We start from the raw sequence: 26,209 nt of genomic DNA on the forward strand, positions 1-26,209 counted from the left end.
GATCTAGGACGTACAACCTGAGCGCGCAGGAAATAGTCCAAAACGCTTTTCATAACAAAGTGTATATTAAACCCCGTGTGTGTGAAAAAGCATTAAATTTAGCACTGCGGCTTTTTGACCCATCTGGGCCACCGTCGTGCCTTCAGGTAATCAATGCGTCACGCGCTAGTGAAAAGGGACGACGTGAGTGCTCATTAAATGACGCACCCGGGTGTAGAGTGCAGCTGGCGGCTCTTTTAACATATTTGAAATAAAAAACAGATATATCGGATAACGGCTCGGGATTGACTCCCGCTCGCCGGGATGGAATCGGAGAAGCTTTTCCGCGGGCTCGTGAAATGCATCTCAATGCAATGGAAAGGAGACCTTAAGGGCTCCCAGGAGTCCGGATAGGTAATATTCATTACAACGCTGACAATTCATAAAGAGGACAAGCATTAAAAGTGATAGTCATCTTGAGTCGTCGTGAAAAAGACGCCGCAACGCAGGGCTCGCGGTTACTCGGGGCGAAGGGAAATCAATAGCCGAGTGGAGATGATACTTGCTTTCCATTTGGGGAAAAGTCGTGCCTCGCCAAAAAAAAAAAAAAAAAAAACCTCAACACCCGTTTCATCAATCAACATGAAATTCCGTTGACGTGTCTAAGATGACAAGCCGCACGGACCCACGGATGAAAAAAAGGGGGAGTCACCTACACACAACTTGAAAATTAAAAAGTATTTCGCAATTTGCCCGGAACACATGGTGAAAATTGTGGGACAATCTGACAAAAATCAGCTTTGATGAGCACTCGACCCTTAAAAAAATTTTTAAAAATGTCGGACTTCCTGTGGGTTATTTTTCAGAAATGGCTTCTTGAGACTTTTTGTGGCCCAATTTATAATTTATATTGCGATTAAATTTCAAGATGTGTAAAACTGGCTCCAGTGGCTGAATTTTGTTAAACCGAGGCAAATTCTGCAAGTTTTTGAACGCGAGAATATAATATTAGCGTCTGTAGCCTCATTCAGTCAGCCGGGCATCTTTTGAAAGGAGGCCTTTTCTTCGGGGGAGGGCGACATGTTTTGACGCTTTGATCGTCCCCTCCGAGAACCCTGCGCGTCATCTCAACAAATCACAAGAAATGCATGCGAGCTGGGGTGTGTCGGGCTTCAGCAACATCTGCGATCCATCCGCCGGGGCTCGGCCAAAAACGACAATCCGGCTTCCTTTCGAGGATGGCGGGCAGCCAGCGTGATGCAACTTGATTTAAGTGAGTTTTTGCGTGTGTGTGTGTGTGTGTGTACGTCCACTTCATGGTAAAGCTGTCTCAGGTTCATTTGAAGTTCAAATATTTGGATTGCATTCTACTTTAGAGCAAATGCCAAAACAATGGCATGATTACAAATTGATGTCAAAGATATTTTTTTTTTAAGAGTAGCTGTAAAATGTCATTTATTTAACCGTTACGGTGTCAGACATCAGTGATAGTAAATGTCAGTAAAAGCTTACCAGAACAGCTACCATCTATTTGGGGTTAATCAAATGCACTTCATTTGGTGGCAGGTGTTGGTTCGGCGTGTTTAAAAGGTGACAAATATCTATCGTTTTATGTTTCTTGTTCCTCCAAGGCATCGTCGAAATTTCTGCCCTGTGTTATCTTATCTCGAAGTGCGATGACAAGGTTTTTATTTATGGCTTTTTCCTCCTTGAGCAACACAAACGGCTCTTTGTTGCTGGGAAAGGGGGTGCAGTAAAGAAACATTGCCACTAGAGGGAAGCAGAGTTTTTTTTTTTTTAGTACATACTTTCTTTAATGGAACATTTTTACAGCATATACAGTATATCACCTTCAATTCCCATGGATCAATTTCAATGTAAAAATTATTGAGTAATTTTTATTTTTTTATTTTTTTTTTAGTAGAGGTTTTTGGTCCATAAAAGCCCTGAGGTGAAGTCGTACACCTGAGTGAGTGCGATGCAGGCAGAGTTGGGGGTCGTAGGCTACAGAGTGCGACGCACGGGGTGCATCAGGGTCATGTGCTGGGCACCGGTGAAAGGCAGCCGGCGGGTGCGGTAGTGGTGCACCACCTCGGGGATGCTGGGAAACACGCAGCTGTTCTGCTCAAGAGTGAAGCCGTTCTCTTTGGTCTGCGCCACCATGATATGGACGCAGCCCTGACTGGTTCTGGAGCGCAAAAAACACACACACACACTTGATTATTTTTTTCATGGTTCGTATTTCAATAACAGAAAATCATTCTTGTGTCGGTTTGATTCATAAAAGCGTCAGCACTTGCAGGCAACACTCACTTGAGGGCGATGGAATATTTGGTGCTGTCCGATTCGCTGTTCCGGACCAGGAAGCTGGCCTCTTTGCAGGCCTGCAGCTGAAGCTCGGCCTCCTGACGGGTCACACTCCCATGGTACCAGCTGAGAGATGCAGACGCAATAATGTGAATGCAACAATGTCACCATCTTGTGCGGGTTTGGAGTGGTTACCTCTGTTTCTCCAGGGGTTGTGTGGGGTCAACAGAACAGGGGAGAGAATCGGAGGCCGACAACGGGGTGTGCGTGGAGGTTCTCAGGATTTTCTGCGTCCAGCTTTTCTGCCTCGTACGCTGCTGATGCTGCGTTTGTCTCTGGGGAGCGTCGTCTTTGGGAGGACCCTCGGGGTTGTCAAAGTGAGCTGCGGGGCCACGAGTGGCGCCGAATTGTCAGTCGGGTAGAGTAGACACTGGACACTTCATTAGGTACATCGGCGTCAAGCTCCAACGTAGCTATGTTATGGTTTATCAAAATGTTTATTATTGTGGTTGGAGTTTGGAATGGAAGTTTGGGGAGGGGGGGTCCACTTTGGACTGTGCAAGCGTGCTGAATATTGTGGCATACAAAGACCTGATGTGTGTACCTTCGACTCCACTTCCCTCAGGCTGACCGCCCTCCATTAAGGCCTGACCTCCTTCCATTTGCACTCGCAGGAGGTCTTTGGAGCCCCGACGTCTGATTTCTACGAGAGATGGGATGCAATGACGGAGATTAAAGGCACATCTGCATCAAAGCTAGGATGAAGGGTCCGCACGGGACCGGCGATCACATTGCCGCTTTACAATGAACCCGTTTTTTTGTCATCTGTTTTATGACATTGTCCGACAATATTCGTCATACATAAAAAAAAATATTCAAATCCACTTTGTGGGTGAAGTATCGTGTTTACATCCGGTAAAAGAAAGTTAAGCCACATCATCACATCCTGGAAGTACAACAAAAGACAAAAACGCTGCGCGTAAACCCTGCTGGCATTTTGCAAGGGTTCAAACAATAGCGTGATGCAATGAAAGGTTGCTGGAAACATGACTGGTTTGACGGACCGTCGCTCTTCCGGGACGTTGGGAAGTTTTTGATAAATGGTCCGGCACCTCCAAACAGGGAAGAGGAGGAGGTGGTGGGCATTCGGAGCCCGCTTCCTTTGTGGAGAATAGCACCGGCAAACAGAGACAGGAAAGAGGAAACTGCACCCATTGTCTGAGCGCCCAGCAGTTGCCGCGGCAACCCCAGGGGGGTCCACACAGTGGAGAGAAATTGGCACTTCACCAAGAAAGTTTGTATTAAAAAAAAAAAAGAAAACATACCGGTGATCATCTGCTGGGCGTCGTAAGGCTCCATGTAGCCATCGTTGTCGCCTGGTCGCTCCGATTCCCGTTGCACTCGGGTCTGGTGGGCGTCGAAGGGGTCCGCGTAGTCCTCCAGGATCGTTACCTTGGCAAGACAGGACAAAACATTTGTGACTATTTTACGCGATATCATCCTGTAAATTCTGAAAACGTTATCAAAAATTTTTTATGGGAATTTACCAGAGCAGTGTGTTCGAATAAAAATGTCTTTGGAGAAGCAAAATTTGGATCACAATCGGAGCAATAAATTCAAACCTATTATTTCCGATATTATACAAAATTTACCACAAAATGATGTTAAAAAAACACACCGTGTCACTTTTGGACTGCTGCGCTTGTTTGTCTGCATCCGGCACCGCTTGGTAATTGATGATGGTACCCGGGTCAAAGTTGGGGCCCTTGTCCAGCGTGTCCACTCGGATCATTCTGCTGATGTAAGCGCTGCTCGCCGTACTCTTCCCGTTCTTCACATCCTCCGACACGACGGCAGCAGGCTCCGTTCTAGAATTCTTGCGGGCTTTCCCGGCCAGGAGGACAATCTCCCGCACTTTGTTGTCCTTCTGGCTCCTGCTCAGCTCCGTGGCTGAGTTCTCGCGGTTCTGTCCCAGTTGGAGGACGGGCACGACTAGTCCGGTGCCATCCCCGGAGGAAGTTTTATGGAGACTCGTCTTGAAGCTCGATATTTTGGTACCGTTCTTCAGGTTGTTGGGAAACTCCTTGAACCACCTCGCCATGCTTTTTCCTCAAAACTCTCGTAGTCCAACAAAAGATTTCTTTAGAGCATGTCAGAAATACATTAAAAGGCCACCAAAGCTTGAAATCAGCGGTTTTATGTCTTGCTCCCAAAAATATAAATTAAGAACCATCCTTACTTAATCCATTTGGGATCTAGCATGCAACTCAGAACTCTTTCTCTTCGTTTTCTTGATGCTGAATGCCGGTCTCATTCCCAGGATGCCGTTTACACTTTTCCCACGTTGCAACTTGACTTCAGACTGCACTTGGAGGGTTTAAAAAAAAAAAAAAAGGAAGCGGGGGGGTTAGTGGAGTCAAGAGGGGGTGGACCAACCGGTGGTCGGTCATGTCATGAACATTTAACAATGGCTCAGTAGTTATTATGCATGGATTAATTAACCACAAAACAGTGATGTAATGTGCAGTTTAATGTTTTCAAATTATTTATGGCATGATCTAATTTGTCCAACAATGGCAGAAAAAAATCCCAGTCGATGTTTACTCAACATAAACTAAAGAGAATTTTATGTTGCACATTGAACAAACGGCATAACTTTGCCTTAATGTCCACTATCTTAACGAAGCTAGATGATATAACAATACTCACAATCATATGTTCTTTATCCTCTGTGAAGAATTCCTAATATTACTGTCTTTTACAGGGGAGCTAACACCGGTGTCGGTAGAACATCCAGGGGTAAAAATAAACACAGAGGCAAAGAAATATATTTGAAAAATACGTGTTAAGCGTGACGTCATTAGCAAGCGCGCCGCCTCCGAAGACCCAGTCCACATCTCGCAAACTGTCCCGATCTAGTACCGACACCGACTCAATGGACTGTGCAGCATGTCGGAAAATCTGTATTATAGTGCCCTCAGGTGGACAATGTGTGTAACACCAGCTGGAGCTGCACAATTTCCATTGAAATGAAGCAAAACTATTCAATTTCTTGACATCCGTTCAAATTGTGTCATTACTATATGCTTCAATAAAATTAAAACTTAAAGAGTGTTTTTAAATCAATCAGCATTATATTTTGCATGCTCATTAGTCAAATTAAAGTTCATAATTGGCTCTATAATTAAATTGTAGCTGGGTTTGAATTAAACGCTGCATAGTGGGAATGTGGTCTGGTCCAAAATGGATGTCACGCAGCAATGGGTAAGTACTGCAGAATCTACTGCATACAAAAAACAATACCTCGCTATAGCGACAATTTATTTTAAATAGGAGCAGTTAATACTGCACATTTGTAATAATAAAATATGATTTTAATCCTATAACTTCATTAAAACAAATTTAATGTGTGAGTGATAAACTGAACACCCCTATTCTAGTCTGACTTGTAACCTTCCACCATTCGGCTACTCCTGCTGGTCCCTCTTTGTCCGGTGGCGAGAGAGAAGGCCACGACAAAATATGGCACCTTTCGCGTTTTTCCTCACCAATTCGAGTTAAATGCTGGACCAGCGAGCATACGCCGTGCGAGCGAGGACCGGTTTTCCGGCCGTGACCCGCCGGGGAGTTTGAATTTTAAACGGGACGATCGGCGCGGGCAAGGAAGAAAGGGTACAGTTTTATTTATTTATTTTTTTTGCTTCCCCAAGATGGCTAGCTGTTAGCTCGCGAGCTAACGCAAGCACAGTAAAACAGTATTTGCCCCGCAAAAAGCATGAAACGGTTGCTTCTTCTGTCTATTTTCTTATTTTTTTTGTGATTTTTATAAGCGGCAACTTGTCATAAATCGCAATTACGGGTATTTAATGGGGAAATTTGTGGCATACAACCGCGGCTCCGTGCGAGCCACTTTGGGGTAACGTGGCTAGGTAGCCACCTAGCACATCTGTAAATGATCATTTTTAGACAGCGGACAGTGGGACTCTTTAATTGAGTTGAACTGCACCGCAGAAGGGTTTAGCATAGTAACAAGCTCACTTCCGCTTTTTATTTTTATTATTATATATATATATTTTTTTTTTTTAATGACCTGGCGTTTATTTGGAGAGCAAATCCCGGCGTGACAGACCTGGGCCAGTCAGTCAACTAGAAGCCGTGTGTGGTTGTGACATGTCCCCGAGGTGGTAGACATCGTTCTCGCCGTCACCGTGGTCATTTTTAACCCCTTTTTCTCTTGCATATGAACGGTGACACGCCACCTCACCGGCAGTAGTGTTAGCTAAATGGCTGCCGAATCGGGGAGACTACTGGCGGGACAAGGAAAACGAGGCAAAGGTAGGAAATTGACTTTCACCCCCCTCATAACCCCTCTTCCCCCAAAAGAACAAAATCCGACTGGATTCATCCATTAGGCTGCACTGGTGCTGTTAGCCGCCCTCCCTTATTTGTACCTGATTGGTGGCTGTTTCCCAAAGAGGTTTCGAGACTTCATGCTATGAATGGACAGTGAACCCCCACCTATTCGCAGTTCACCATTCACAAACTCATGAATTCACAATATTTATGCTTTTTTTTGTGGAAACTTGACTAACAACTAGTGCTAATACCCCTTCCATCACAGGGTTCCAAACCCATCCTGATTGGTAAAAATCTGCACGGTTCAACCGTTCGTTCGCTCGAGTCGGGCGAAATCTCCTAAACGCTCAGTTTATCGGAAGCCGACCCATTCACAGTGCATGTCATCGACATTTTAGTTTGGTCATCAATTTGTGAAAATAATTGATGCACGTTGGCACTGACCAATATTATCATAATAAGAGGAAATTCACCAAATTTGCAATAGAATGATTCCGGGGGGGGGGGGGGACATTTCAGAGTACATCATTAAAAGGAAATTTAAAGAAGGCTCGTTCACAGAGTGTTCCAAATAAAACGCAAAGCGTTGGTCACTCTCAGTTAATGCTTTTTGTGAGGTTGACACACAAAGCAAAAGAATTACACATTGTGTGCAAGGTGTCCCAAAAGAAGTGAAAATTGAATTGCGATATTGCGGCCATTCTCTGTATTTGCTGGGAAACTTGTATTTATTTATTTATTTTTATTTTGGGGGGTATTGTTGGTAGTTAGGTCCCACAGAAAAAAATGTGGTTATGTGAGTTTGCAAATAGGCAGGAGTTCACTTTACCTCAGTATCCGCATGTTTTTTCCTGCCCTCCTTCCCTCATCTTCCGCCTTGTTTTTGGGCTTTCTCCCCCACACATGCTCTTTTCCTTGCGATTCTGATGGTAACCGCCTGGATGTACAGCATCTTGTCTATGTCGCTTCATTGACTTCATCTCGTCTGTCAAACGTGGGACAGGCAAAAAAAAAAAAAAAACAAACAAAGGCCCTGGGTCTAAAAAAAAAAAAAAAAATACGCTGATCCACTCTGTCACTAAGGGGTATTGGCCGATCCAAATGTGGCGCTCCTCTCAATTGGTGGTCAACCAACTTCATAATAATATATTGCCCCCCCCCCCCCTTTCCTGCACCCCCTCTCCACCTTTCCTTTGCTTATTTTTTCATCTCTCGCAGCCTCACAAATGAAGAGCCCGGAGAAAAAGAAGGCGAGGAAGTCCACGTCACAGGTGAGCTTCGCTCAAATAAATGCCAACACGTTACATGACCAGAATGTTCTGGAAAAATGTAATCATGGTTGAAAGTGTGTGAAATAATTCCTAGAGACTTCTGGGTGACATATTTTACTTCTTCTCTGGCTTTTTATTACCATTAAATGTCAATGACACATGTATTACTTTTAAGATTCTTCTGCACCCGTATGCTAATGCTGCATTCCTCTCTCTTTAAATTTAGGCGGCGGGGTTCTCGCACCTCACAGAGTTTGCGCCCCCTCCCACGCCCATGGTGGACCACCTGGTGGCCTCCAACCCCTTTGACGATGACTTCGGACCACCATCGCGGCCCGGTGGCGGTGGCGGGCCTGGCGGTGCCCCGTTCCTTCCCAGTCCAGGTGCAGGCGGAGGAAGCGGCTATGGTGGAGCGGGCCGAATGGGCGGCGGTGGCAGCATGGGTTTCATAGGGGGGCCTGGTGGTGGACAGCCTGGACCAGGACGCAGACCGCCATTTGGACCGCCGTCCAACTCGGGACCACCTCACCACCAGCTCGGCTTTGGGGGGATGCCTGGTTTTGGAGGAGGAGGAGGCAGCGGCGGCGGCGGTGGGGGAGGAGGTGGCGGTGGTGGGTTCCCACCAGGAGGACCATCGCAGTTTAATATACCACCAAACTTTAGTCCCCCAATGCACCCCGGGTCAGGCTTTAACCCCATGTTGTCTCCAGGCGGCATGGGTGGTCCCGGTGGAGGGGGTCCACCCCACCCTCGATTTGGCATGCCGCCACAACAGCAACACGGACAGGGCGGGCACCCGTTCAACAGCCCGCCGTTACCTGGTGGAGGAGGCCCCCGAGGACCCCCGCATGGGCCCATGCCTCCCATGGGTGGCATGGGACCTGGTCAGGGGATGAACATGATGAGTGGGATGGGTGGTGGTCCTGGAGGCAACATGTTGGGGGGATTACCTGGCATGCCCCCTCAAGGACAATTCCCCCCTTCGCAGGACGGCCCCTATCCTGGTCCCAGCCCACCGGGACCCGGCAGTGAGGATGGAAAGAACTTTGGCGGAGGAGGACCTCCCCCTGGGCCTCAACAACAGCAACAGCAGCTTAACTTAAACCCTAACGGGCCCCCGCCTCCTAATAACTCCACCCCAGGTCCTCCTCCTAACTCTGGTCCGCAGCATCCTGGAGGAGATTTCCCCGGCCACCCTGACATCCAGCAACCCAACGCCGGCGCACCCGGCCAGCCGCCCTCGGCGCAGGCACAGTCCAACCCCAACTCCTCCCCCGGTGGCCCCCTGAATGGTTCGGGGCAGCCCCAGCACCCACCCCCCAACAACGCCAACACCCCTAACTCAAACAACTCCACCCAGCAGCAGCAACAGTCCACTCCGCCCAACTCTGCCCCGGGTTCTGTCTCCCACAACCAGCAGAACAATACCCCCGGTAGCGGCGGTCCCATGTCCAACACAGCCCCCAATTCGGCTCAGAACAACATGAGCAACAACAACGGAGGCAACACCCCCGGCAGCAACCCCAATCCACCCTCTAACTCCACCTCCACCCCCAACACACAGTCCCCTTTACCCCCCGGCCCGTCTGTCCCCTCAGCAGGGCCCGGTTCGGGTCCGGGCAAGCTGGGTGGCCCCGGCATGGTGTTCCCCTGCGGCCTGTGCATGTCGGAGGTGCACGACGACCAGGACGCCATCTTGTGCGAGGCCTCGTGCCAGCGCTGGTTCCACCGTGACTGCACGGGTCTGACGGAGCCCGCCTACGGGCTGCTGACCAGGGAGAGCGCAGCTGTGTGGGCCTGCGACTTCTGCATCAAGACCAAGGACATCCAGGCCGTGTTTGTGCGGCAGGGATTGGGCCAGCTGGTTGCCGCCAATGAGAGCTGAGGGGGGGGGGATTGATGAGCCCTTTACTCGTTCATGACATAACCATCACTTGACATCCATCCTTATACCTAAAAATAGCACTTTGAGTGAAATAAATGCCCCCCAACACCACCACAGGAAAAAAAAAAAGAAATGAATGTTAGCTGACACTCTTTTTCGGACAACCAGCACTGACACCAACTCACTACCTCACACACACTGACTGGCACACGAGCTCCCGCGCTGATTGATGACCACCACAAACAGTAAAAAATTGATGCAAACTTAAGTTTGAGTCGCCCCGGCATCGGCCCCCAGATATATTTATTAACGTCACACAAAGAGTGCCTGAACTTTTCATATGTATTTTTAATCATCATTTAATGATCATCAGGACATGAAACAATCGCTGTAACATAATCATGTTGAATCCAAAGCAGAAGCAAGCAGACCTTATGTGTTGTGTTCCTTCATACCTCACCGAGCCGAAATCATTGTAAATATCAGCATAGAAAAAAAAAGCTGACTGATGAACAAAATCCAAGTTTTTTTGTTTTTTTTTAATGTCGATATATACAATTCAAGTCAGCCATTTTGTCCCTCTGAATTGTGAACTCAGTGCTTTTCGGACATCCTTATTTTATTTTTTAAACGTGGCGCGTCATCAAGCAATGCAGTAACTGTCCCGTGTTGAGATTCTGGCCTTTCCCGGGACATCAAATGACAAAAGGAAAAAAAAAAAAAGAAAATTGTGTTTGTCGATATTGTCCCTTCATGATTTAATGTCCAAGTTGCCTTTCTTTATTTTGTTTATATTTCTGAACTTGTGAGCTTTTTGTATCGGCTGATAATTGTGCTGTGCTCTGGCGCCCTCTAGCGTAAGCTGGAGGAACAACACGTGGTGGGAGAAAAAGGATGGAAATGAGGTGTGTGTGGGAAGGTATTTGAAAATTGAAGTAAAGGCAAGATTTTTTTGTACGTTTTGTCTGATTTATTTATTCCCATGTGTCCATTGGTGTTGATATTCACCAGTATTGTGTTTTAGGCTACAGTTTTCTTTCAGGTCTCACTGTAAAATTGAGTAATTGGTGAGTAATCACAATTTAAAGTTTGTTTTCCACTAAAGCATCACCTGTCTGAATCAATACCACGATGCTGTTGAATGAATTGAGCCCACAGTCCCCGCCCTCTTCTGGAGCCTCGGGCCAATGGCGTTTCTCCGGAGGCGTGGCCACGATGGGCAGGCGTGTTTGGCAACAGGTTGCTCTGGCAGCCACGAGCAGCAGGCGCCGATATTCCCATTCGTCTCATCCCAACAGGACGCTTCGGGATATTTTCGACCAGGTAAATTTGCAAATAATACATGTTTAATTGCTCCGACTTTAATATTATTAATGTATTCATTTTCGTCATGTAGCCACCTCGTAGGACACGCGCGCAAAAACAAAAGACTCGCTGCGTTAATTGGATCGCCGCGCGTTGCGTAAACTAGGATAAGACGTTGTTATTCTAGCAACCCTAAGCTTTAAATGAGATACGACGGTGCATAATGACTGTTTACTTGTCTTCGCTCGAGGTTTCGACGCACACCGATACCGACTGACCGGACAGGTGGGTGTGACGCAATCGCCCCACAGCAGATAGACAAACAGAATTCTGGAAGAAGTCTGCTAAAATCCTTGTGTGCTTCATTATCATTATTTTTTTAATTCGCTTTGATCTGTTCTTGCAGCCATAAATAATCCTGACCCTGAAAAAAGTGTAAAAACAAGGGGACACTCATTTGGCTCACTTTGATTTTAATGAAGTACAATTTGCATATTATAGCGGTTTTGCACAAGGTGAACCACCCCGCAGAACCCCCCCCCCCCCACTCTCACCCCCTCAACAAAAACACCAAGGGTATACTACAGGCGCATAGCTTCTCCAATGTGGCATTTTCCCTTTAATTAGACAACCCACAAACTATAAACAAGACTGGATGCATTTTTTTATTGGTCTTAATCTTAATCAATGTGCTTAGAAAAAGATGCATCCATTTAGTAACGTGTTTATTTGACACACACCCGCTTTCATTCTACTAAATTATTGATGCGCATCATCCAGCCCCGCTGAGATATTGTTGAATCCTCAAACATAACGAATCACCCCAAACATTGCGATTGATTCTTAATGTTGATACCAATAACATTGTCGTTCATTCTCAGTCAAGCGCTTGCTTCTCTTTCTTTCTTAATTCTTACCCTGCTGGAGGGAATACTCAACTTGAGGAAAATAGAAGCATCCAAGAAGGAAGAAAGGGGGCAGCTTGGCCTGTTAGTCAACATTCCCGCCTCGGTTCGCAGTTGTTGCGGCGCTCCCGGTTGTCCATCAAGAAATTGAAGCAGACTCTCTCTCTCTTTCTCTCTCGACTAATCCACCCATCCTTCCCACTTGTGAGGTTGCAGTCCCCCTCAGTGGCTGTCGTGTCCTTTTAATCACTCTGTATTCTATCCAAAGGCAAAGCACGCGCCACGCCGTGTGTAAAGGGACTGTCTGGAATCCCAGGAATGTTTTTTTTTTTTTTTTTTTTTTTCCCTCTAACTGAGTGAAACAAAGGCTGACTTTGATTCGCTGAATTCCCAAGGTAATGTGCGTTACACTATAACTGGTGAGTTAGAGCAGGTTAGACTTAATTTCCTGTTGGGGGTCACAACTGGAATCAATTTTTGTCAGCGGATATTACGATCATCTGTGACAGCATCAAATTGTCACGATCAGAAAAAACTAATTTCATGTATCGGGATTAGAATCAAACTTTAAAAATATTTAGCTTATTGCTAATAAGTCACTGACCACTTTCAACCGATTGATTTTCACGCAAAGTACAATCTTTTTTTTTGTTGTTTTTTTTTTAATGCCAAGAAGCAAGTGCACCAATTTGCATCGCAGGAAAAAAAAAGCCAAAGAAAACAAAACATTCCGTAGTTAATCCTTACGATGGTGAATATTGCGACCAATAATCGTGGCCAAATTCTGAGGGGCTTTGAACTTTCTGAGGCTTCGCCATTATTGCTCAGTGAGGATGCGAATATTTGTGCTCTGCTCTCGCTGCTGCCACTCAAAGTCAACACGCTCCGCCTGAGTGACTCCTTGTATAACAATCTGGCAAAGAGTGAGGGGAGGCCCATTGGGGACATGGAGCCCTTTTTTTTTTTTTGGTTTTGATTTTACGCTCCGCAGAGTCAGAACAATAAGAACGAGTATTACCCGAAGCTGGGTGTACTCTTACTCCACTTTCGTTATTCTTAAACATGCTAAGGAGTGCCAACTGTTTCCGAGGCATGCCAGAAAAACAAAAACGCAACAGTCGTTGGCAGGAGCGCGGAGTAACGCTTTTTTTTTTTTTACATTCTTGGCCTGACACAATGGAAAGACAAATGGCTTATTTATTGTATTAATTATAACTCCTGTGGTGCAAAAGCCTCATTAATGTCATTAGTGATGTGAACCAAGTCTTATTAAACTCTTAAGAGCTTCTTCTAACGGCGTAAGCATTTCTCCGGACTGCTCTTGAGGAAAGTTATCGAAACAGCACTTGTTTGCGTGCATGTGTCTTTGTCATGCCTACGGGAGCAAGTGTGCCCTGAAGTTGAAGTTGTTTTGGTCTGTGTTCAGAACACGCCCCCGTGAAGAGAAACGTGATCCTGTGGCATGAACACAAAGCATCGTCATTCAGAACGAATTTGAAACTACACTTTAAGACGGTGAAGTTAGAAATCGTCCGGGTTACGCGCCAGCCGCCGGCGTGATCCCTAACGCGGGTGATTCACCTCGTTTTCATTTCCTTTCTCCAACAAGCTACCTGGACGCCAGCCGGGAAGGAGACATGAGCACGCTATCTGCCGACAGGAAGCCCCTCGTAGACTACGGCGTTCAGATCCGCTTCATCAAGGACCTCCACGACACGGGTGGCGCACCACCAGACAAATCCAGAGGAAGCAACGTCGCCTCATCCCATCCCGCCAGCAAATATGGCGTGGCGGTGCGTGTTCAGGGCATCTCCGGGCAGCCGTATGTGGTGCTGAACGATGGCGCGAAGGGCGACTCGTACGGCGTCCAGCTTAACACGCCGACCGCCAGCCCCGCCACGCCTTCGTCACCGTACAAGAGTGCTCCCAAAAGCAACGGCGTCGCGGAGATGGTCACCCCTCAGACCCCTGCTGCGAGTCATGCGCACGCTCCTGACGACGAGGAAGGGGAAATCTACCGGAGCCCGTTGAGAAGACCCCCCGGGGACGGTCAGGCGGGGAGTCACGGGGAGGAGGAGCCTCAAGTCAAAGCGGCTGCTGGCGACGCACAGAAAGACCAGAATGGGACTGGTCAGGAAGAGTACAACGAAGCCGGGTTGAAACCAGTCAAGGTGAACGGTGCTGGACCCCGGGCGTTCAAACAAAACGGATTCACCGGGTCGCCTTCAAAATACGCCAACAGGCAGGTTCCAGAATCTCCTACGGAGCCCTCGGCGTTGACCGACGAGAAGCCGATTGACACCGACTCCCTCGCTCCGATCAACAAGCTCATCAGTAAATTCAACAGTCGGACGCCAGGTGGCACCTCGCAAACCAGGGGCCGGAGTGGCGCCCGGCAGAAGCTCAGGCATGAAGAACGCAAGCGCTCCAAAAGTCTAGACGCCCGGAAAGAAACTTCCCGGTCCTCGCTCCCTTCGCCGACCTTCAACCCCTACGCCTCCCCTCTGTCTTACGACTTGCTAAGTCGTGACCCCGCACCCCGGGAGGCCCTGCAGACAAACTTCTCATCACAGGCAAAGTACACCCCCAAGGAAAAATCTCCAGTCATCGCCAGAAAGCCCGTAAGTTCCCGTAAGATTGTGATGGTTTTACTTCTCAGCAGATTTTCCTCATACTTGCTTTCCCCTTTCAAGGAAATACCACCGAGGACCCAAAAAATCAACAGCGGTGGGGAGAAGCCTCAAGTCAAGCAAGCTATTTACAATGGCCCCAAAGAAGCGTAAGTAACTCTACCAAGTCCGTGGGATCGCACTCTTAGCATGTAATCTACTCAACGGGTAATCCCCCCCCCCCCTCCATCTGTTCGTCTCCCATCAGCACCAGTGAGAATGAAGCATCCCTTGAACGTAAGACAAACCTCGTCTACGAGACGGCCAGCACCTTGAAGGTATGCTCAATTTAGCCTTTTTAGAAACCTGACAGGATTTAAGATCTTATATCGGCACAAAACTCCATGAACAACTGCTCACACGTTTTATGGTGTGATCGACAGAGCCCAAAAGATTTAGTTGTTAGCATTGCACAAATTCTTGATCACGATAATTCTGACAGTCTTTATTTTGTTGCGCTGTGAAATTATGGCATTCTTGAAAGTTCGTATGTCGGGGGCCGGGGGGTGTAAAATGGTGTTTGATTTACTGTCGTAAATAAAAAAGAAAGCTTAAAGCTAATCAATTGACAGCTAACAATTGGCAAATGACACTCCGGTGAGATTTTGCATGTGGGTCAGAGTGCGTCTGGTGTAATGTTCTGCTAACGAAGCAAACAGATGGCTGGCAGCGTGTCCTCCTTTGTGACAAAATGAAGCAAGGCGCAGTGTTTCACTCAGCCCTCTTTTGTCAGCTCCGGCAATGTCGATTCTAACACTCTTTTAGATAAACTTCACCGCCGCTCGTCCGAACACACGCCGAATGTGTCGGCTTTTCTGCATAAATCTCCATGCAAACCCTCCTCGGATTGTGCGCGTTACGACCTTGTTGTGTTGTCGCCTGGTTGCTAGGCAACCATGCAAGTGCCCGGTCATTGAGAGTCGTTAATATTTAAGGTGGTTTGGAACCCGGCACCTGCCTGGGGGCTTTTCCCAACCACACGGGGGTCCTAAAGTGGCCCAGTGTTCTTTGTTGCCGCCCACGGGATTTTTGCATTTTTAATGTACCGATGTACTAATTACCAAACGATGAAGTAGGCATTTGTGTTACGTAAAGTTAGCATTATTAAAATGCATTTGCTTGAATTTTAATTTCCAAGGATGTGCATTTGCAGTTCTTTAATTAGAAGTTGGTCACTGTTTTTTTTTTCTTCTTTTTTTTATAATTTGCACAAGTCCTCGCAAGAGTTGAGTTCAGTGAACAGCTCTTGGTGACAATTGTGGCGGCGATTAGATTATTTTCATGATTTCCTGTGGGAGGACCTTGGACTACTGGATCTCCATTTTGTGTTGCTTCCGGAATATGCTCTTCATGTCTGTCTTTCTGTGTGCGTGTGCGTTTACCACAGGGTTCTGTTCGCTACGGACGCTGTGGTTTGTTTGCCTGCCCCAATGATGCCACGGTGTTGGGTTACACAAATCTTTTGCCTTTGTCTCCATTGTGTGACATCATGCTTGGTTATCGCAGTGAGAAAATAGCATTTTCTGGGCTGGAGCTTTACAATTTTGCTCCGTGGTTGAATCAGTGCTGGCTAAACACAATTTATTGACAGTCTGGATGCATTTTGAACCTGTGTAAGACGAGTGTGCTTTTATTCTTTCTCCATTCTGACCAAGGAATGTCAGACACTTTTTTTCTAAGGCATCCTGAGAATTGTTTAAAATCCCCCCAAAATGCTCGTTTCCTTTTAAAAAAAAAAAAAAAAGAGGGGGCCAAATAAGGTGCCCTGAGGAGCAAAGTACTTTTTGTTTCAATGTTTGTGCATGTCGCTGTAATGAGTGTGTAGGAGGATAAGCGCTTGTATAGATCTCATTCCGCAGCCTCGACAAATGGGGGCGGCAGTGGGCGAGCGATACTTATGTACACGCGGCAGCCGTGTGTGTGTTTGTCTTAACAAATTCACAGCACGCCGCCAGTCCGACCGGTTCTCTGCAAGACGCTCAAAGAAACTAGGGCAAAAAAAACAACAAAAAAAACAGAACCAAGTCAGATAATACAGAGCGAATAATGTATGTGCAAGGTTGACTCCAGACTTATATGGTGTGTATTTGTTTGCAGAAGGATGGAATCCAGAAGAAATTTAACATCACGGAGCTTGAGGAGCAGCTCGCTCACTGTAAGAAGCAACTGCAGCGAGCCCATGAAGAGTAAGGACGAGTGTAGTCTCCAATATGTATCGGGTCGAAGTCAACTTACGGTCCAAAACGGTTATAAAAAGATCTCAAAAAGCATTTGACCCACGCAAGTATATGCCTGAAAAGTAAAAAGGCCCCCCCACGCGTGTGTGTGAGCGCGTAGGTTGGCCGAGGAGCGCATCGGTCGAGAGATGGCCGAGTCTCGTCTGCGTCTACAAGAAGATCAACTGGCCGAGCTCCAGGAGGCGCTCAGGGGGGTCTCGGAAACGGCGTCCAACCCCGACTCGCTGAGGACGGTACGAACGCAACTCTTGCGGAATTTGCGTGCACAGGGAATCCAATTCAATTGGTATTTTGAGCGCAATATCATGGAAAGCGTCATGTCAAAATGTAAACATCCAAATTTAAAAAAAGAAAAAATGCTCATGGAAACCTGAATAATTAAAACACAATAAAATAGTAATTAACACCATTAAACTTTTTTTTTTAATTTTAAAGAAAAGTTATATAATAAATAAATCAAGTGACAAAGTTACAAAATAATAATGAAAAAAATGATAGGACTGATTTGGATATAATAAGTTCTATATATGCGCATCTGAGTTTGTTTTTGGTGGCGTCAGGACGTGGCGAGCCTGCAGGCGGAGCTGGCCGAGGCGTCGGCGCGACGCCGCCATCAGGACGAGCAGCTGCGGCAGCGCGAGCGCGAGCTGACGGCCCTGAAGGGGGCGCTCAAGGAGGAGGTGGAGTGTCACGACCGCGAGATGGAGATGCTCAGGGAGCAATACGGCCTGGACATGAACAACCTCAGGAAGACCATGGAGCAGCTCACGCAGGTGCGCCGACGTCACCCCGCTACTTTTAGTCCAACGTGAGAGTCGTCTAAAAGTCAGTCGGGCTCAGCTCGCCGCGCCTTCTGCGACTTAAAAGAGAATCCCGCCACTTGTGATCACTGCCGAAAAACTTTTCAGAATTCTCCTCGCAGCGGATTTTGGGGTTCGAGTTGCGTGCACTATTTCGAGAACGTGTGAGGCCAAGTTTGAAGGCTGCATCGGAGGAGACGTGTTGCGCGCTAAAAAGCACAGTCAGGGAGGAAAAAGCGGCAGGCAGACTTTGAGAGCAGACGCTTTTGACAGTTGCGCTTCTCGTTCTTATCAGGGTGCATTTTCGCACGCACGACAGGAAGCTGACATCTGCCTGTGGAAGAAACTTCAAACTTGGGCTACATTTTAAAATCATAGCTACCGAGAGGTGCCACGTCTTAGGGAAGCAGCGTGTGGCTCATTAACCAAGCTAATTATTGTACGTTCTGTTCTAAGGAACTCAACTCAGACAACCTAGTGCAATTTGTTTTTCCCATCTCATATTTTCTCCTGATTTTTTTTCAATAATTTCAATGACTTTTTTTTTTATTTGTATATTTTTTGAATATTACGTTTTTGGGGTTGAATACTCTATGCATTATTTAGTTTAATTATTTTCTTATTTTTTATGGATTTGTATTTTCATGGGTATTTAGTTTCTTTTTTTCTTAAATTTTGTCGAATACTTTGGAGGATATTTTTTTCTGCAAATATTTTTTTGTCAACTATCCTTGATTTCCCCTTATGATTAAATATTTTTATTAATTTATTTTTCTGTTGTCAAACATCTCGGAATGTGTCTTTTATTATTTGGGGTGAGGTCTTCATAATTTTGTACTTTTTCCTTAATACTGTCTGATGTTTTTTTTTTTTAATTCTATTTTATTTTTAAAATGTGTCTTTTTTTTTTCTTTTTTTGTTCCATTTAAACTGAATTTCTCAATTTTTCTTTTCTTAAGTGTGACAAAATTCTTTGTCTAGAAGAAACAAGGGGAAAAAAAACCCATTTTGTTGCAGTAAGATATTTTCTGTTATTTTGTTAGTCACAGGAGCAGATTGAGGAGGAGCGCGAGCGCGTCAATGCGACCCTGGTCAGCCTGGAGGAGGAGCTGGACAGCTGCAGGGATCAAGGAGAGCACTGGAAGTCGCAGCTGGATGCCACCTCGCAAGAGCTGCAACAAACGCAAGAAAAGTAAGACGTGCTTACATCCTTTTTTTTTTTTCTAATTCACGCTGCAAAATGCATTTCTGACTCTGTTATTAGTCAATTGGTGTACGTCATTGTTGGGCAAAATATGTCAAATGCATCTAATCAAATTAAAATTAAAAAAAAAAAAAATATATATATATATATAGCTTTTTTAATTAACATTAAAGAACTTATAAATAGCTAAATAATTTTTTTTTCTATTAAAATTAGAGCTTTTAAAAAAAATCCGTTATACAATGATCACCTAATTTTCCCATGGTATAATTATTACTGGTCTTTATTATGTTTTAATTTCTGCAGCGCTATTAATTACTCCTTTGCTAAACCAAACAGCAGCCCTCATTGAAGCGTGTAAATTGTCTCAGATTTCGTTTTAATTGTAAAATAATGTACATCTTGTTGCAATCTGACCAAATTTGACTCCTAAAACACATTTTTCTTCGGTCACCTTAAACTCTTTCGCTGTACTCATCGCTGTCATATTGCGTTTTGAACCGTAAATCTGTGAAGATGAACTAGCCATAAACAAATAGTTGCTGTTCTGTATATTCCCTTGATATATTCCGTGTTATCTTCTGGAGCCGGCCTTTATGTACATTTGCTGTTTACTTCTTCCGCTAGGTTGTCAGAACGTATTCCAGCTTTGGCCCCACGTCAAGCAACTTCTCTATTTGATCTTTTTCTTTTTTGTCCATTTTTAATATCCCACAGTTCAAAGCAGCATGAGGGGGAGATGTTATTCGATCCTTTTATTGCATTCTCCTTTAGCGCCCTTCTATTTTTAACACCTGCACTTTTCATCCAGCAGGACGAGGACGCACTCCGGCAGTCACATGTGAGAATGTAGACGGCGTGTTTGGCTTTGCGTAGATGTAGTTTCAGATCAGAGGAGCTGTCATTTTAGAGATTTTTTTTTTGTGCCCATTTGAGTTACTAACTGCAATCACAACCCCCCCCCCTCCCCCGAAATCATTTTTAAATTGATTAAAAAAAAATCAAAAAGGTAAGTGGCTTTCGATCAACAGCTTCACCCCCTTTGTGCTGCAACCTTAAAGGAGACATATTATGCAGAGTTTTTTTCCCCACAATATAAACAGCTCCCAGGTATTTTATTTCCATGCGTCTCTGACTTGCTCTCAAAAATTTGCCAAAACTGAATTGTTTTGAATACAATTATGCTCGTTAAATTCTGACATTGTCTAAAAATTGTGATTAATTTCCTATTCTGACTTCATTTTCCGTGAACAAAATCAAGTACCCAGGGGTCCATGGTGTCTTGAAACTATTCTTGGAACATTTCATTTGTCTCTCTCTTCCACCTCCATCTTCTCCGAGACTATCTTACAAATCACGGGGGTGGAGAAACTCGGTGCGGTGGTGCTATAATGTAAAAGAGTCCGATTTGACACATCACAACTAGAGACTTGACTCTGTAGGTTTCGTCTTTTTTTTTCCATTCTATGTCTCCTTTAAATCTTTTTAGTTGTTGTTGTGGCCTTGCAGTGCGAAAAGTTTGGCTTCTTTTAGCCGTGAGCCTCCTCTATAACCGTGTCGTCGTCTTGCCTGCAGGCTTGTGAAGTGTCATTCGGAGAAGGAAGAATTTGAGAGTAAACTCAAGGAAGTCCAGGACTCGCTACCCGCCGGGCACAAGCAGCAATCGGCCGAGGTAACGCGACATCGATCGAACAACTCAAGAGTACATTCTGATCATGTTTCGAAGTCGCTCCGTTAGATGTTGTCATAAATATGATTAAAGTGCTCCCCAGTCTTTGTACACTCACCCTTTAATCCTCATCCTCAAGGAGCTTGAGTGTTGCCATGACGATCTGCGGCAGGCCCGTCTGGCAGCCGACGAGCAGAGAGACGCCCTCCGGGACAAGAGCGAGACCCCGGACGCCCTCGAGAGGGAGAGCGGCGAGCGTGAGGCCCAGCTCCTGGCGCAGATCGCCGACATCAAGGCGCAGAAGGTCGAGCTGGAGAAGGCCCTCCAGAAAGCCAAAGAGGTGACCGACACCTTCAAGAAACGCCTCTAATGATGTGAAATCATCGTTTTACACAAACTGCAGTTCATGGCTGAGCTTGTATATACGCGAAAATTATTTTTCCTTTATTACTTTTATATTCTAAATGTGTCAAAACACCAGACATGGTTTACTGAGCGAGAGAGTCATTTGCATTTGCTGGTTTGTATGCAGGCATCTTCATCCTCTCCTTCTGGGTTGGATCACAGCACCAACATGGAGCTCCAGGAAACAAACACTCGCCTCAGAGAGAGAATCGCCCGCATGGTACTTGCTGCAGCAACTAAAACACTGCATCGCTGCACCCACCACGCGCATACACCACATTATGTAAATGGGCATACTGTACAATAGAAAAACAAACAGCCTCCCACGCACTCGATTTGAATGAAGCTTGGGAAATAATCCCCCTCTTGGATGCAAAATGATTTTATGTTTGTAAAATGATATGTAGCGGAAACAGATTAAGAGCACATGTCAGTTCAGTGAAAATGGCACACTAAAAAGCTAAGAAAAAAAAAAAGCGACATGGAAATTGAATGTTATTTCTTCAAATAGTGTTTAAATTAAATAGGGTGCATCATCCGCTTAAGACAAATAACTCAACCCAATTTTTTTTTAACCAAATAGGAAGACCGGCAGGAGCACCTAAAAATATAGAATAATATATATATAATATTTTTCTTGTGATGTACTCTCATATCACGCAAATAGGCGTTTTCATGTAAAATTTCAATATTTTTCTCTTAATGCTACAACTTAATTCCTGTAAAGAAAAATTGAAAATACACATTGTATTTTACTAATATTATTTTTTAAACGTCATAAAATCCAGATTTTTTTTTTCTTTTCTTCCCCCCCCCGATGTGACTGCATTTAATATTTTTCTTGTAATATTGGCCAATGTCTCTCATTTGGAAAAACTAATTTCAACAATCCAAGTTTCTGGATCTATTAACTAAAACCAAAAGCGTCCTTTTTCTTCTTGCAATATTCCATCTCTTTTCTATTTTTTTCCCTCGCATACAAACAATGAATGAATTAAAGTGCGGTAGGCTGACCTCAAGCGCTAAACAAGTTGAAGCCTAACGGCTGGCCCAATGTCCCTCCCTGCAGAGACTGCACTCCAGCGCGGCCAGGAGCCCCGAGACCGAAGAGGCGATGGAGGCCCTGGAAGACGAGAACCGCTCCCTCAAGTCTCAGCTGGAGGAGGCCAAGCGAGGGACGTCACGCCTGAGCAAGGAGAGGGACGAGCTGAGCCGCCGCCTGGAGGAGAGGGACCTGGAACGCGAGGCTCTGCGGCGAGGCAAGGGCGACCTGGAGGAGCAGAAGAGGCTCCTGGACCGAGCGCTGGAGAAGATGAACAAAGAGGTTTCCGCGCCGACGTACATTTTCAGACACTTTGCCTGAGTGCTCATGTGCGTTTCCCGCATACAGATGGAGGCGGTGATGGGCGACTCGCGTCAGTCGGTGGCCACCCTGCAGACGCAACTGGACGAGTACAGGGAGCGCTCCAGGAAGGACTTGTTGGAGGCGCAGCGCAACAACAAGGACAGGATGGCCGAGCTGCAGAGGGCTCAGAGCAACCTCAAGACTCAGCAGGAGGAGGTCGGACTTCATTGCATACGCACTCCCAAAAATTCGAATAATCAAATATTTTTTAGACTCCTAGTATGACTTGTTTTTTGGCAGCAAAATAAAATATTTTCCCCCTTGCGCAATTCTAAAATTTTGACTTTTTTTTTTCTCAATAACTAAAAAAAAATAATAATAATAAAATCATCATTTTTATATTCCTCACTGTCGTACTTCTTCCAAGTGAAGTGAACCACTAAAAAAAATAAAAAATCTTGTTACTGTCACTAAATCCAGATTTAGTTTCTGTTGTTCCTTTGACGTGATTCAGGTGTCCCGGTTGAAGAAGGAGCTGCTGGGCTGCAGCGAGGAGCGAGACGGCGCTCAGCTGGAGCGAGACCTCCTCAACAACCGCCTCAAGCACTTGGAGAGCGAGCTGGAGTCCCAGAAAGGAACGCATACGGACCGCAACCGCGAGATCAGGGGCCTGGAGGTGAGGGGAGTCAAACAGGGTGACGGACGACGATCTCAGAATATTTTCCACTTTGTTTTACAGCTAACATAAAAATGTCACGACTTTTATTCCAATAAAATTCCATATTCTTTCTTGATATATTAGTTGTTTTTTTTTATAATTTCTTGGAAAAATGTGTTTGTAATTTTAGATCACCACTATTTTTTTTTCTTTTATGATGAGTTAATATACATTTTCTGAAAATATTTTTCTAATAATTAGCTCCCCCCCCAAAGTTTTACGTGACCACAATTTGTAAACGAGTCCTTTGCACGCTATTCACGATGATCTGGTTTGTGTCTAGATGAGCGTCAGTTTCTTTTAACTCACATTTATCTGCAGTTGAGTAAATCAACGCCTCCGGACATGATTGCCATGTGTTTTGCGTCGTTTATATTGCCAGGATAAGATCAAGACCCTGGAGATCGAGTTGGACGAAGAGCGGAGCAGCGTGGAGCTTTTGAACGATCGCATCGCACGCAGTCGAGATCAGGTCAAAGGAAACATCCTCACTCAGTCGCGTCATTTGCGGAGTTCTGTCGTTGACTTGCTCTCGTTTTACCTTTCAGGTGGACCAGCTCCGCTCCGAACTGATGCAGGAGCGCTCGGCCCGACACGACCTGGAGATGGACAAGAGTGCCATCGAGAGGCAGGTGAGCAAGAACGAGAAGGACGACAACCGATTTGTGGACCTTTCCTGACGTCGCCCGTATCTCCGGATTCGTGCAGGTGAAGGAGCTGAAATCCCGCGTGGCCGACATGGAGGGACAGACTCGACCCTCGGCCGGCATCGCCGTGCTGGAAAGCAAAATTCACGAGCTGGAGGAGATGCTGCGCAGTGAGGAACGGTAAAAAAAAAATAAAAGGCATGGAAATGAGCCCTCTCAATGTAAGTGTAACAATTCTTTTTCCTCCTAAGAGAGAAGAGCAGCATCCAGGCTTCTCAGAGACGAACTGAAAGGAAACTGAAGGAGGTCAACGCCACGCTGGACCAGGAGAGGATCCAGCATGTTGAACAAAAGGATCAGGTAAACGCATCCGACAGCCTACAGTGGCTTTTTGAACATGTGGCACAAACAACAAACAGTCAGACTTCATCCCCTGAAGAAAAAAACCCAACATTTTTTCGCAGGTTAGTTGCCACTGTCTTCCTTGTTTCATCTACTCTACATGGCGTATGTTTATTATACCGCCCTCTGGTGGTCAAGGCGCACACACCGGGAGGAGTCGCAAAATCGATTCAACAGAGAACAATTCTTTGCGATAAGAATGAAATGCCTTGCTCATTTTAATCAGGAAAGATTTTATTTATTTATTTTTAACCCAGCAAACGGCCACCAGTTTTCCACGTCCCCTTGGGAACTCCGCCTCCCTTGCGGCGTCACCTTTTGCCCTCTGACCTTTTGCCTGCCTGTTTCCCCCGCAGCTGACCCTGCGCGTGAAGGCTCTCAAGCGGCAGGTGGACGAGAGCGAAGGAGAGGTGGAGCGTCTGGAGGGAGTACGCAGGAAGGTCCTGAGGGATCTGGAGGAGCAGCAGGAGCTCCAGGAGGCGCTGCAGGCCAAAGTCACGGCCCTGGAATCGGAATTGAAGTAAATGCAATCCGCTATCATGACCATCATTTTATTTATTTATTTATTTTTTTTTTTTTGTGAGTGTGATTGATTTTTAAAAAATGTCCCTCCAAAATCAGACGTAAGGCACAGCACTCCCATCGCAGTGCTTTGGCCACGCTGAGTTCCGAGGACGACGACGCCTTCTACGATGTCAACGTCGCTGCCATCTTGAGCGAGAGTCACCACCAAGGCTCCAACTGTTAATAGCCGACGCCGGGAAAAGTCTCAGGGTCAGTGCTTTTTATTTCTAGTCAGGCAGGGGTTGACCTAGTGATGAGGTCACATTCTGCTGCGATCACGTCACTTCTTTCCCTTTTTTTTTTTTTTGTGGGCGAGACTTTGGTCAATGTGTTGTTGCTTCTCTGTTATTGCACCACAAGGTTAATTTCCCAGTGTTAAAATTCCTCAGATTTCTGATTTTCCTGATAATTGTTTTTGTATTAATGCGATCTAATGAGAAATCCTGATAATTTATTGAGAATATTCACCCTTGAAAAAATGTAAATGTAAAAATGTATATTTTTTTTCTCCCTCAAATTGCTCTTTTAATTATTTCTACCCCCAAAATATTTTATTGCATGATTTCAACTTTTGCGTCCATAAATTACTTATTTCACGACAAATAATTTTTGGGCAATTTTTTTTTTCTTGGAAGATTTTTTTTTTCAGCACATTTCTGACTTTTTATTGTCATTGTTTAGATAATTTCCTCTTCAAGTTCTCATAAAATCACACAAATTGCTCTCACAAAATTATTTATTCAGCCCAATTTTTTTTCTGTGTACGCATTTGACTTTTTCTCATGTTTAACCTTTTCTTCATCTTTTTTTCCCAGTAAATCACAGATTTTTTCCCCCTCATGCAATTATTATTTTCTTCTCACAAATAACATCCACGCACTTATCAAATCTTCACATTTTCAGCTTAAACATCTCCCAGATTTTTTTCTTTTCTTTACTTTTTTTTTTTTCTTGTAAAAGTTTTTTTTTTTCTTGCAAGGTCTTGATTTTGTTTTTTCCACATTTTCTTGTAATAGAACTTTTTTTTGGTTGCAAAACATTTTCCTTGTCGAGACTGTTTTGGCACAATATTTTGTGGTTGTATGTGTCCATGCATGTTAAGCTTTATCTCCCAGTGTTTGTTTTTGCATTGAAAGCTAAGTGATGTGCTATTTATTTATTTAGTTTTTTTATTATCCAATTTGAATGTGACTCTACTGGGCTTTTTTTTAAATCACCTGAGCCTGCACCGGACACTGTATTTGCTGTGTATATGATTCAAGACAATCACACACATCGGCACTGTGACTCTAATTCTATTTTTGAGCCAAATCCGAAACTGGAAGGCCTTCGAAGTGATGGTGATCCCAGCATTTTGTTTGTCTGCTGTTTCTGTATTTTCTTTTCGTACACGACATTATTGGAAGGATTTTCTTTTTTTTTTTTTTTTTCCTGTCGTGAATCACGTTTGGAAAGTTGAAAAAAAAAATCTTTTAACTGTGTGCTAAATTGCTGAAATTTCAGCAAATATTTCAAATAGAGTTTGACTAATACAAAGAGCC

General features: G+C 45.1%; 3 protein-coding genes across 10 annotated transcripts; 2 read left to right on the forward strand and 1 right to left on the reverse strand.

The window, feature by feature from the left end:
• Window positions 1-1,778: 1,778 nt before the first annotated feature.
• LOC148321598 (SH2 domain-containing adapter protein E-like) lies at window positions 1,779-12,202 on the reverse strand. 4 transcript variants are annotated; one of them, XM_088319137.1, is made up of 8 exons: window positions 12,021-12,202; window positions 4,526-4,648; window positions 3,965-4,404; window positions 3,612-3,738; window positions 2,891-2,989; window positions 2,482-2,668; window positions 2,293-2,412; window positions 1,779-2,167 (listed from the first exon to the last, which is right to left on the reverse strand). In XM_088319137.1, exons 3-8 carry the CDS (start codon window positions 4,385-4,387, stop codon window positions 1,984-1,986), a joined length of 1,140 nt encoding a protein of 379 aa, XP_088175263.1. In that variant the 5' UTR covers window positions 4,388-4,404; window positions 4,526-4,648; window positions 12,021-12,202; the 3' UTR covers window positions 1,779-1,983. The 4 variants fall into 4 exon arrangements, with proteins under 4 accessions (XP_088175263.1, XP_088175261.1, XP_088175262.1 ...); XM_088319135.1 differs by having other exon boundaries at window positions 3,965-4,648; XM_088319136.1 differs by lacking the exon at window positions 12,021-12,202 and adding an exon at window positions 4,996-5,437 and having other exon boundaries at window positions 3,965-4,648.
• pygo2 (pygopus homolog 2 (Drosophila)) lies at window positions 5,748-10,755 on the forward strand. 2 transcript variants are annotated; one of them, XM_088319133.1, is made up of 4 exons: window positions 5,748-5,958; window positions 6,560-6,621; window positions 7,861-7,913; window positions 8,140-10,755. In XM_088319133.1, the coding sequence occupies exons 2-4, from the start codon at window positions 6,570-6,572 to the stop codon at window positions 9,796-9,798; spliced, it is 1,764 nt and encodes a 587-aa protein (XP_088175259.1). In that variant the 5' UTR covers window positions 5,748-5,958; window positions 6,560-6,569; the 3' UTR covers window positions 9,799-10,755. The 2 variants fall into 2 exon arrangements, with proteins under 2 accessions (XP_088175259.1, XP_088175258.1); XM_088319132.1 differs by having other exon boundaries at window positions 5,749-5,958; window positions 6,557-6,621.
• Window positions 10,879-26,206, forward strand: cgnb (cingulin b). 4 transcript variants are annotated; one of them, XM_088319128.1, is made up of 21 exons: window positions 10,879-11,121; window positions 13,618-14,629; window positions 14,702-14,787; window positions 14,886-14,955; window positions 16,775-16,863; window positions 17,015-17,147; window positions 17,475-17,687; window positions 18,758-18,906; window positions 19,733-19,759; window positions 20,494-20,590; window positions 20,727-20,927; window positions 21,120-21,212; window positions 22,062-22,316; window positions 22,383-22,553; window positions 22,852-23,013; window positions 23,438-23,527; window positions 23,604-23,687; window positions 23,764-23,882; window positions 23,954-24,062; window positions 24,461-24,624; window positions 24,726-26,206. In XM_088319128.1, the coding sequence occupies exons 2-21, from the start codon at window positions 13,646-13,648 to the stop codon at window positions 24,850-24,852; spliced, it is 3,423 nt and encodes a 1,140-aa protein (XP_088175254.1). In that variant the 5' UTR covers window positions 10,879-11,121; window positions 13,618-13,645; the 3' UTR covers window positions 24,853-26,206. The 4 variants fall into 4 exon arrangements, with proteins under 4 accessions (XP_088175254.1, XP_088175256.1, XP_088175255.1 ...); XM_088319130.1 differs by having other exon boundaries at window positions 18,764-18,906; XM_088319129.1 differs by having other exon boundaries at window positions 16,778-16,863.
• The last annotated feature ends 3 nt before the right edge of the window (window positions 26,207-26,209 follow it).

Source organism: Idiotropiscis lumnitzeri, chromosome 16 (genome assembly GCF_059441095.1).
Source record: "Idiotropiscis lumnitzeri isolate Australia: NSW breed Sydney's pygmy pipehorse chromosome 16, RoL_Ilum_1.0, whole genome shotgun sequence".
In the NCBI taxonomy this organism is placed as follows: domain Eukaryota; kingdom Metazoa; phylum Chordata; class Actinopteri; order Syngnathiformes; family Syngnathidae; genus Idiotropiscis; species Idiotropiscis lumnitzeri.

What these genes read in the sequence shown, in the direction of transcription:
- cgnb (XM_088319128.1), top strand. Translation starts at nt 13,646, where the DNA reads ATGAGCACGCTATCTGCCGACAGGAAGCCCCTCGTAGACTACGGCGTT. An exon ending in AGACGGCCAGCACCTTGAAG is followed by an intron (nt 14,956 to 16,774) that starts GTATGCTCAATT and finishes ATTTGTTTGCAG; the next exon opens with AAGGATGGAATCCAGAAGAA. An exon ending in ATGCTGCGCAGTGAGGAACG is followed by an intron (nt 23,883 to 23,953) that starts GTAAAAAAAAAA and finishes TTTCCTCCTAAG; the next exon opens with AGAGAAGAGCAGCATCCAGG.
- pygo2 (XM_088319133.1), top strand. Translation starts at nt 6,570, where the DNA reads ATGGCTGCCGAATCGGGGAGACTACTGGCGGGACAAGGAAAACGAGGC. An exon ending in ACAAGGAAAACGAGGCAAAG is followed by an intron (nt 6,622 to 7,860) that starts GTAGGAAATTGA and finishes CATCTCTCGCAG; the next exon opens with CCTCACAAATGAAGAGCCCG. An exon ending in CGAGGAAGTCCACGTCACAG is followed by an intron (nt 7,914 to 8,139) that starts GTGAGCTTCGCT and finishes CTTTAAATTTAG; the next exon opens with GCGGCGGGGTTCTCGCACCT.
- LOC148321598 (XM_088319137.1), bottom strand. Translation starts at nt 4,387, where the DNA reads ATGGCGAGGTGGTTCAAGGAGTTTCCCAACAACCTGAAGAACGGTACC. An exon ending in CGCCCAGCAGATGATCACCG is followed by an intron (nt 2,990 to 3,611) that starts GTATGTTTTCTT and finishes CATCTCTCGTAG; the next exon opens with AAATCAGACGTCGGGGCTCC. An exon ending in TGAGGGAAGTGGAGTCGAAG is followed by an intron (nt 2,669 to 2,890) that starts GTACACACATCA and finishes GTGGCCCCGCAG; the next exon opens with CTCACTTTGACAACCCCGAG.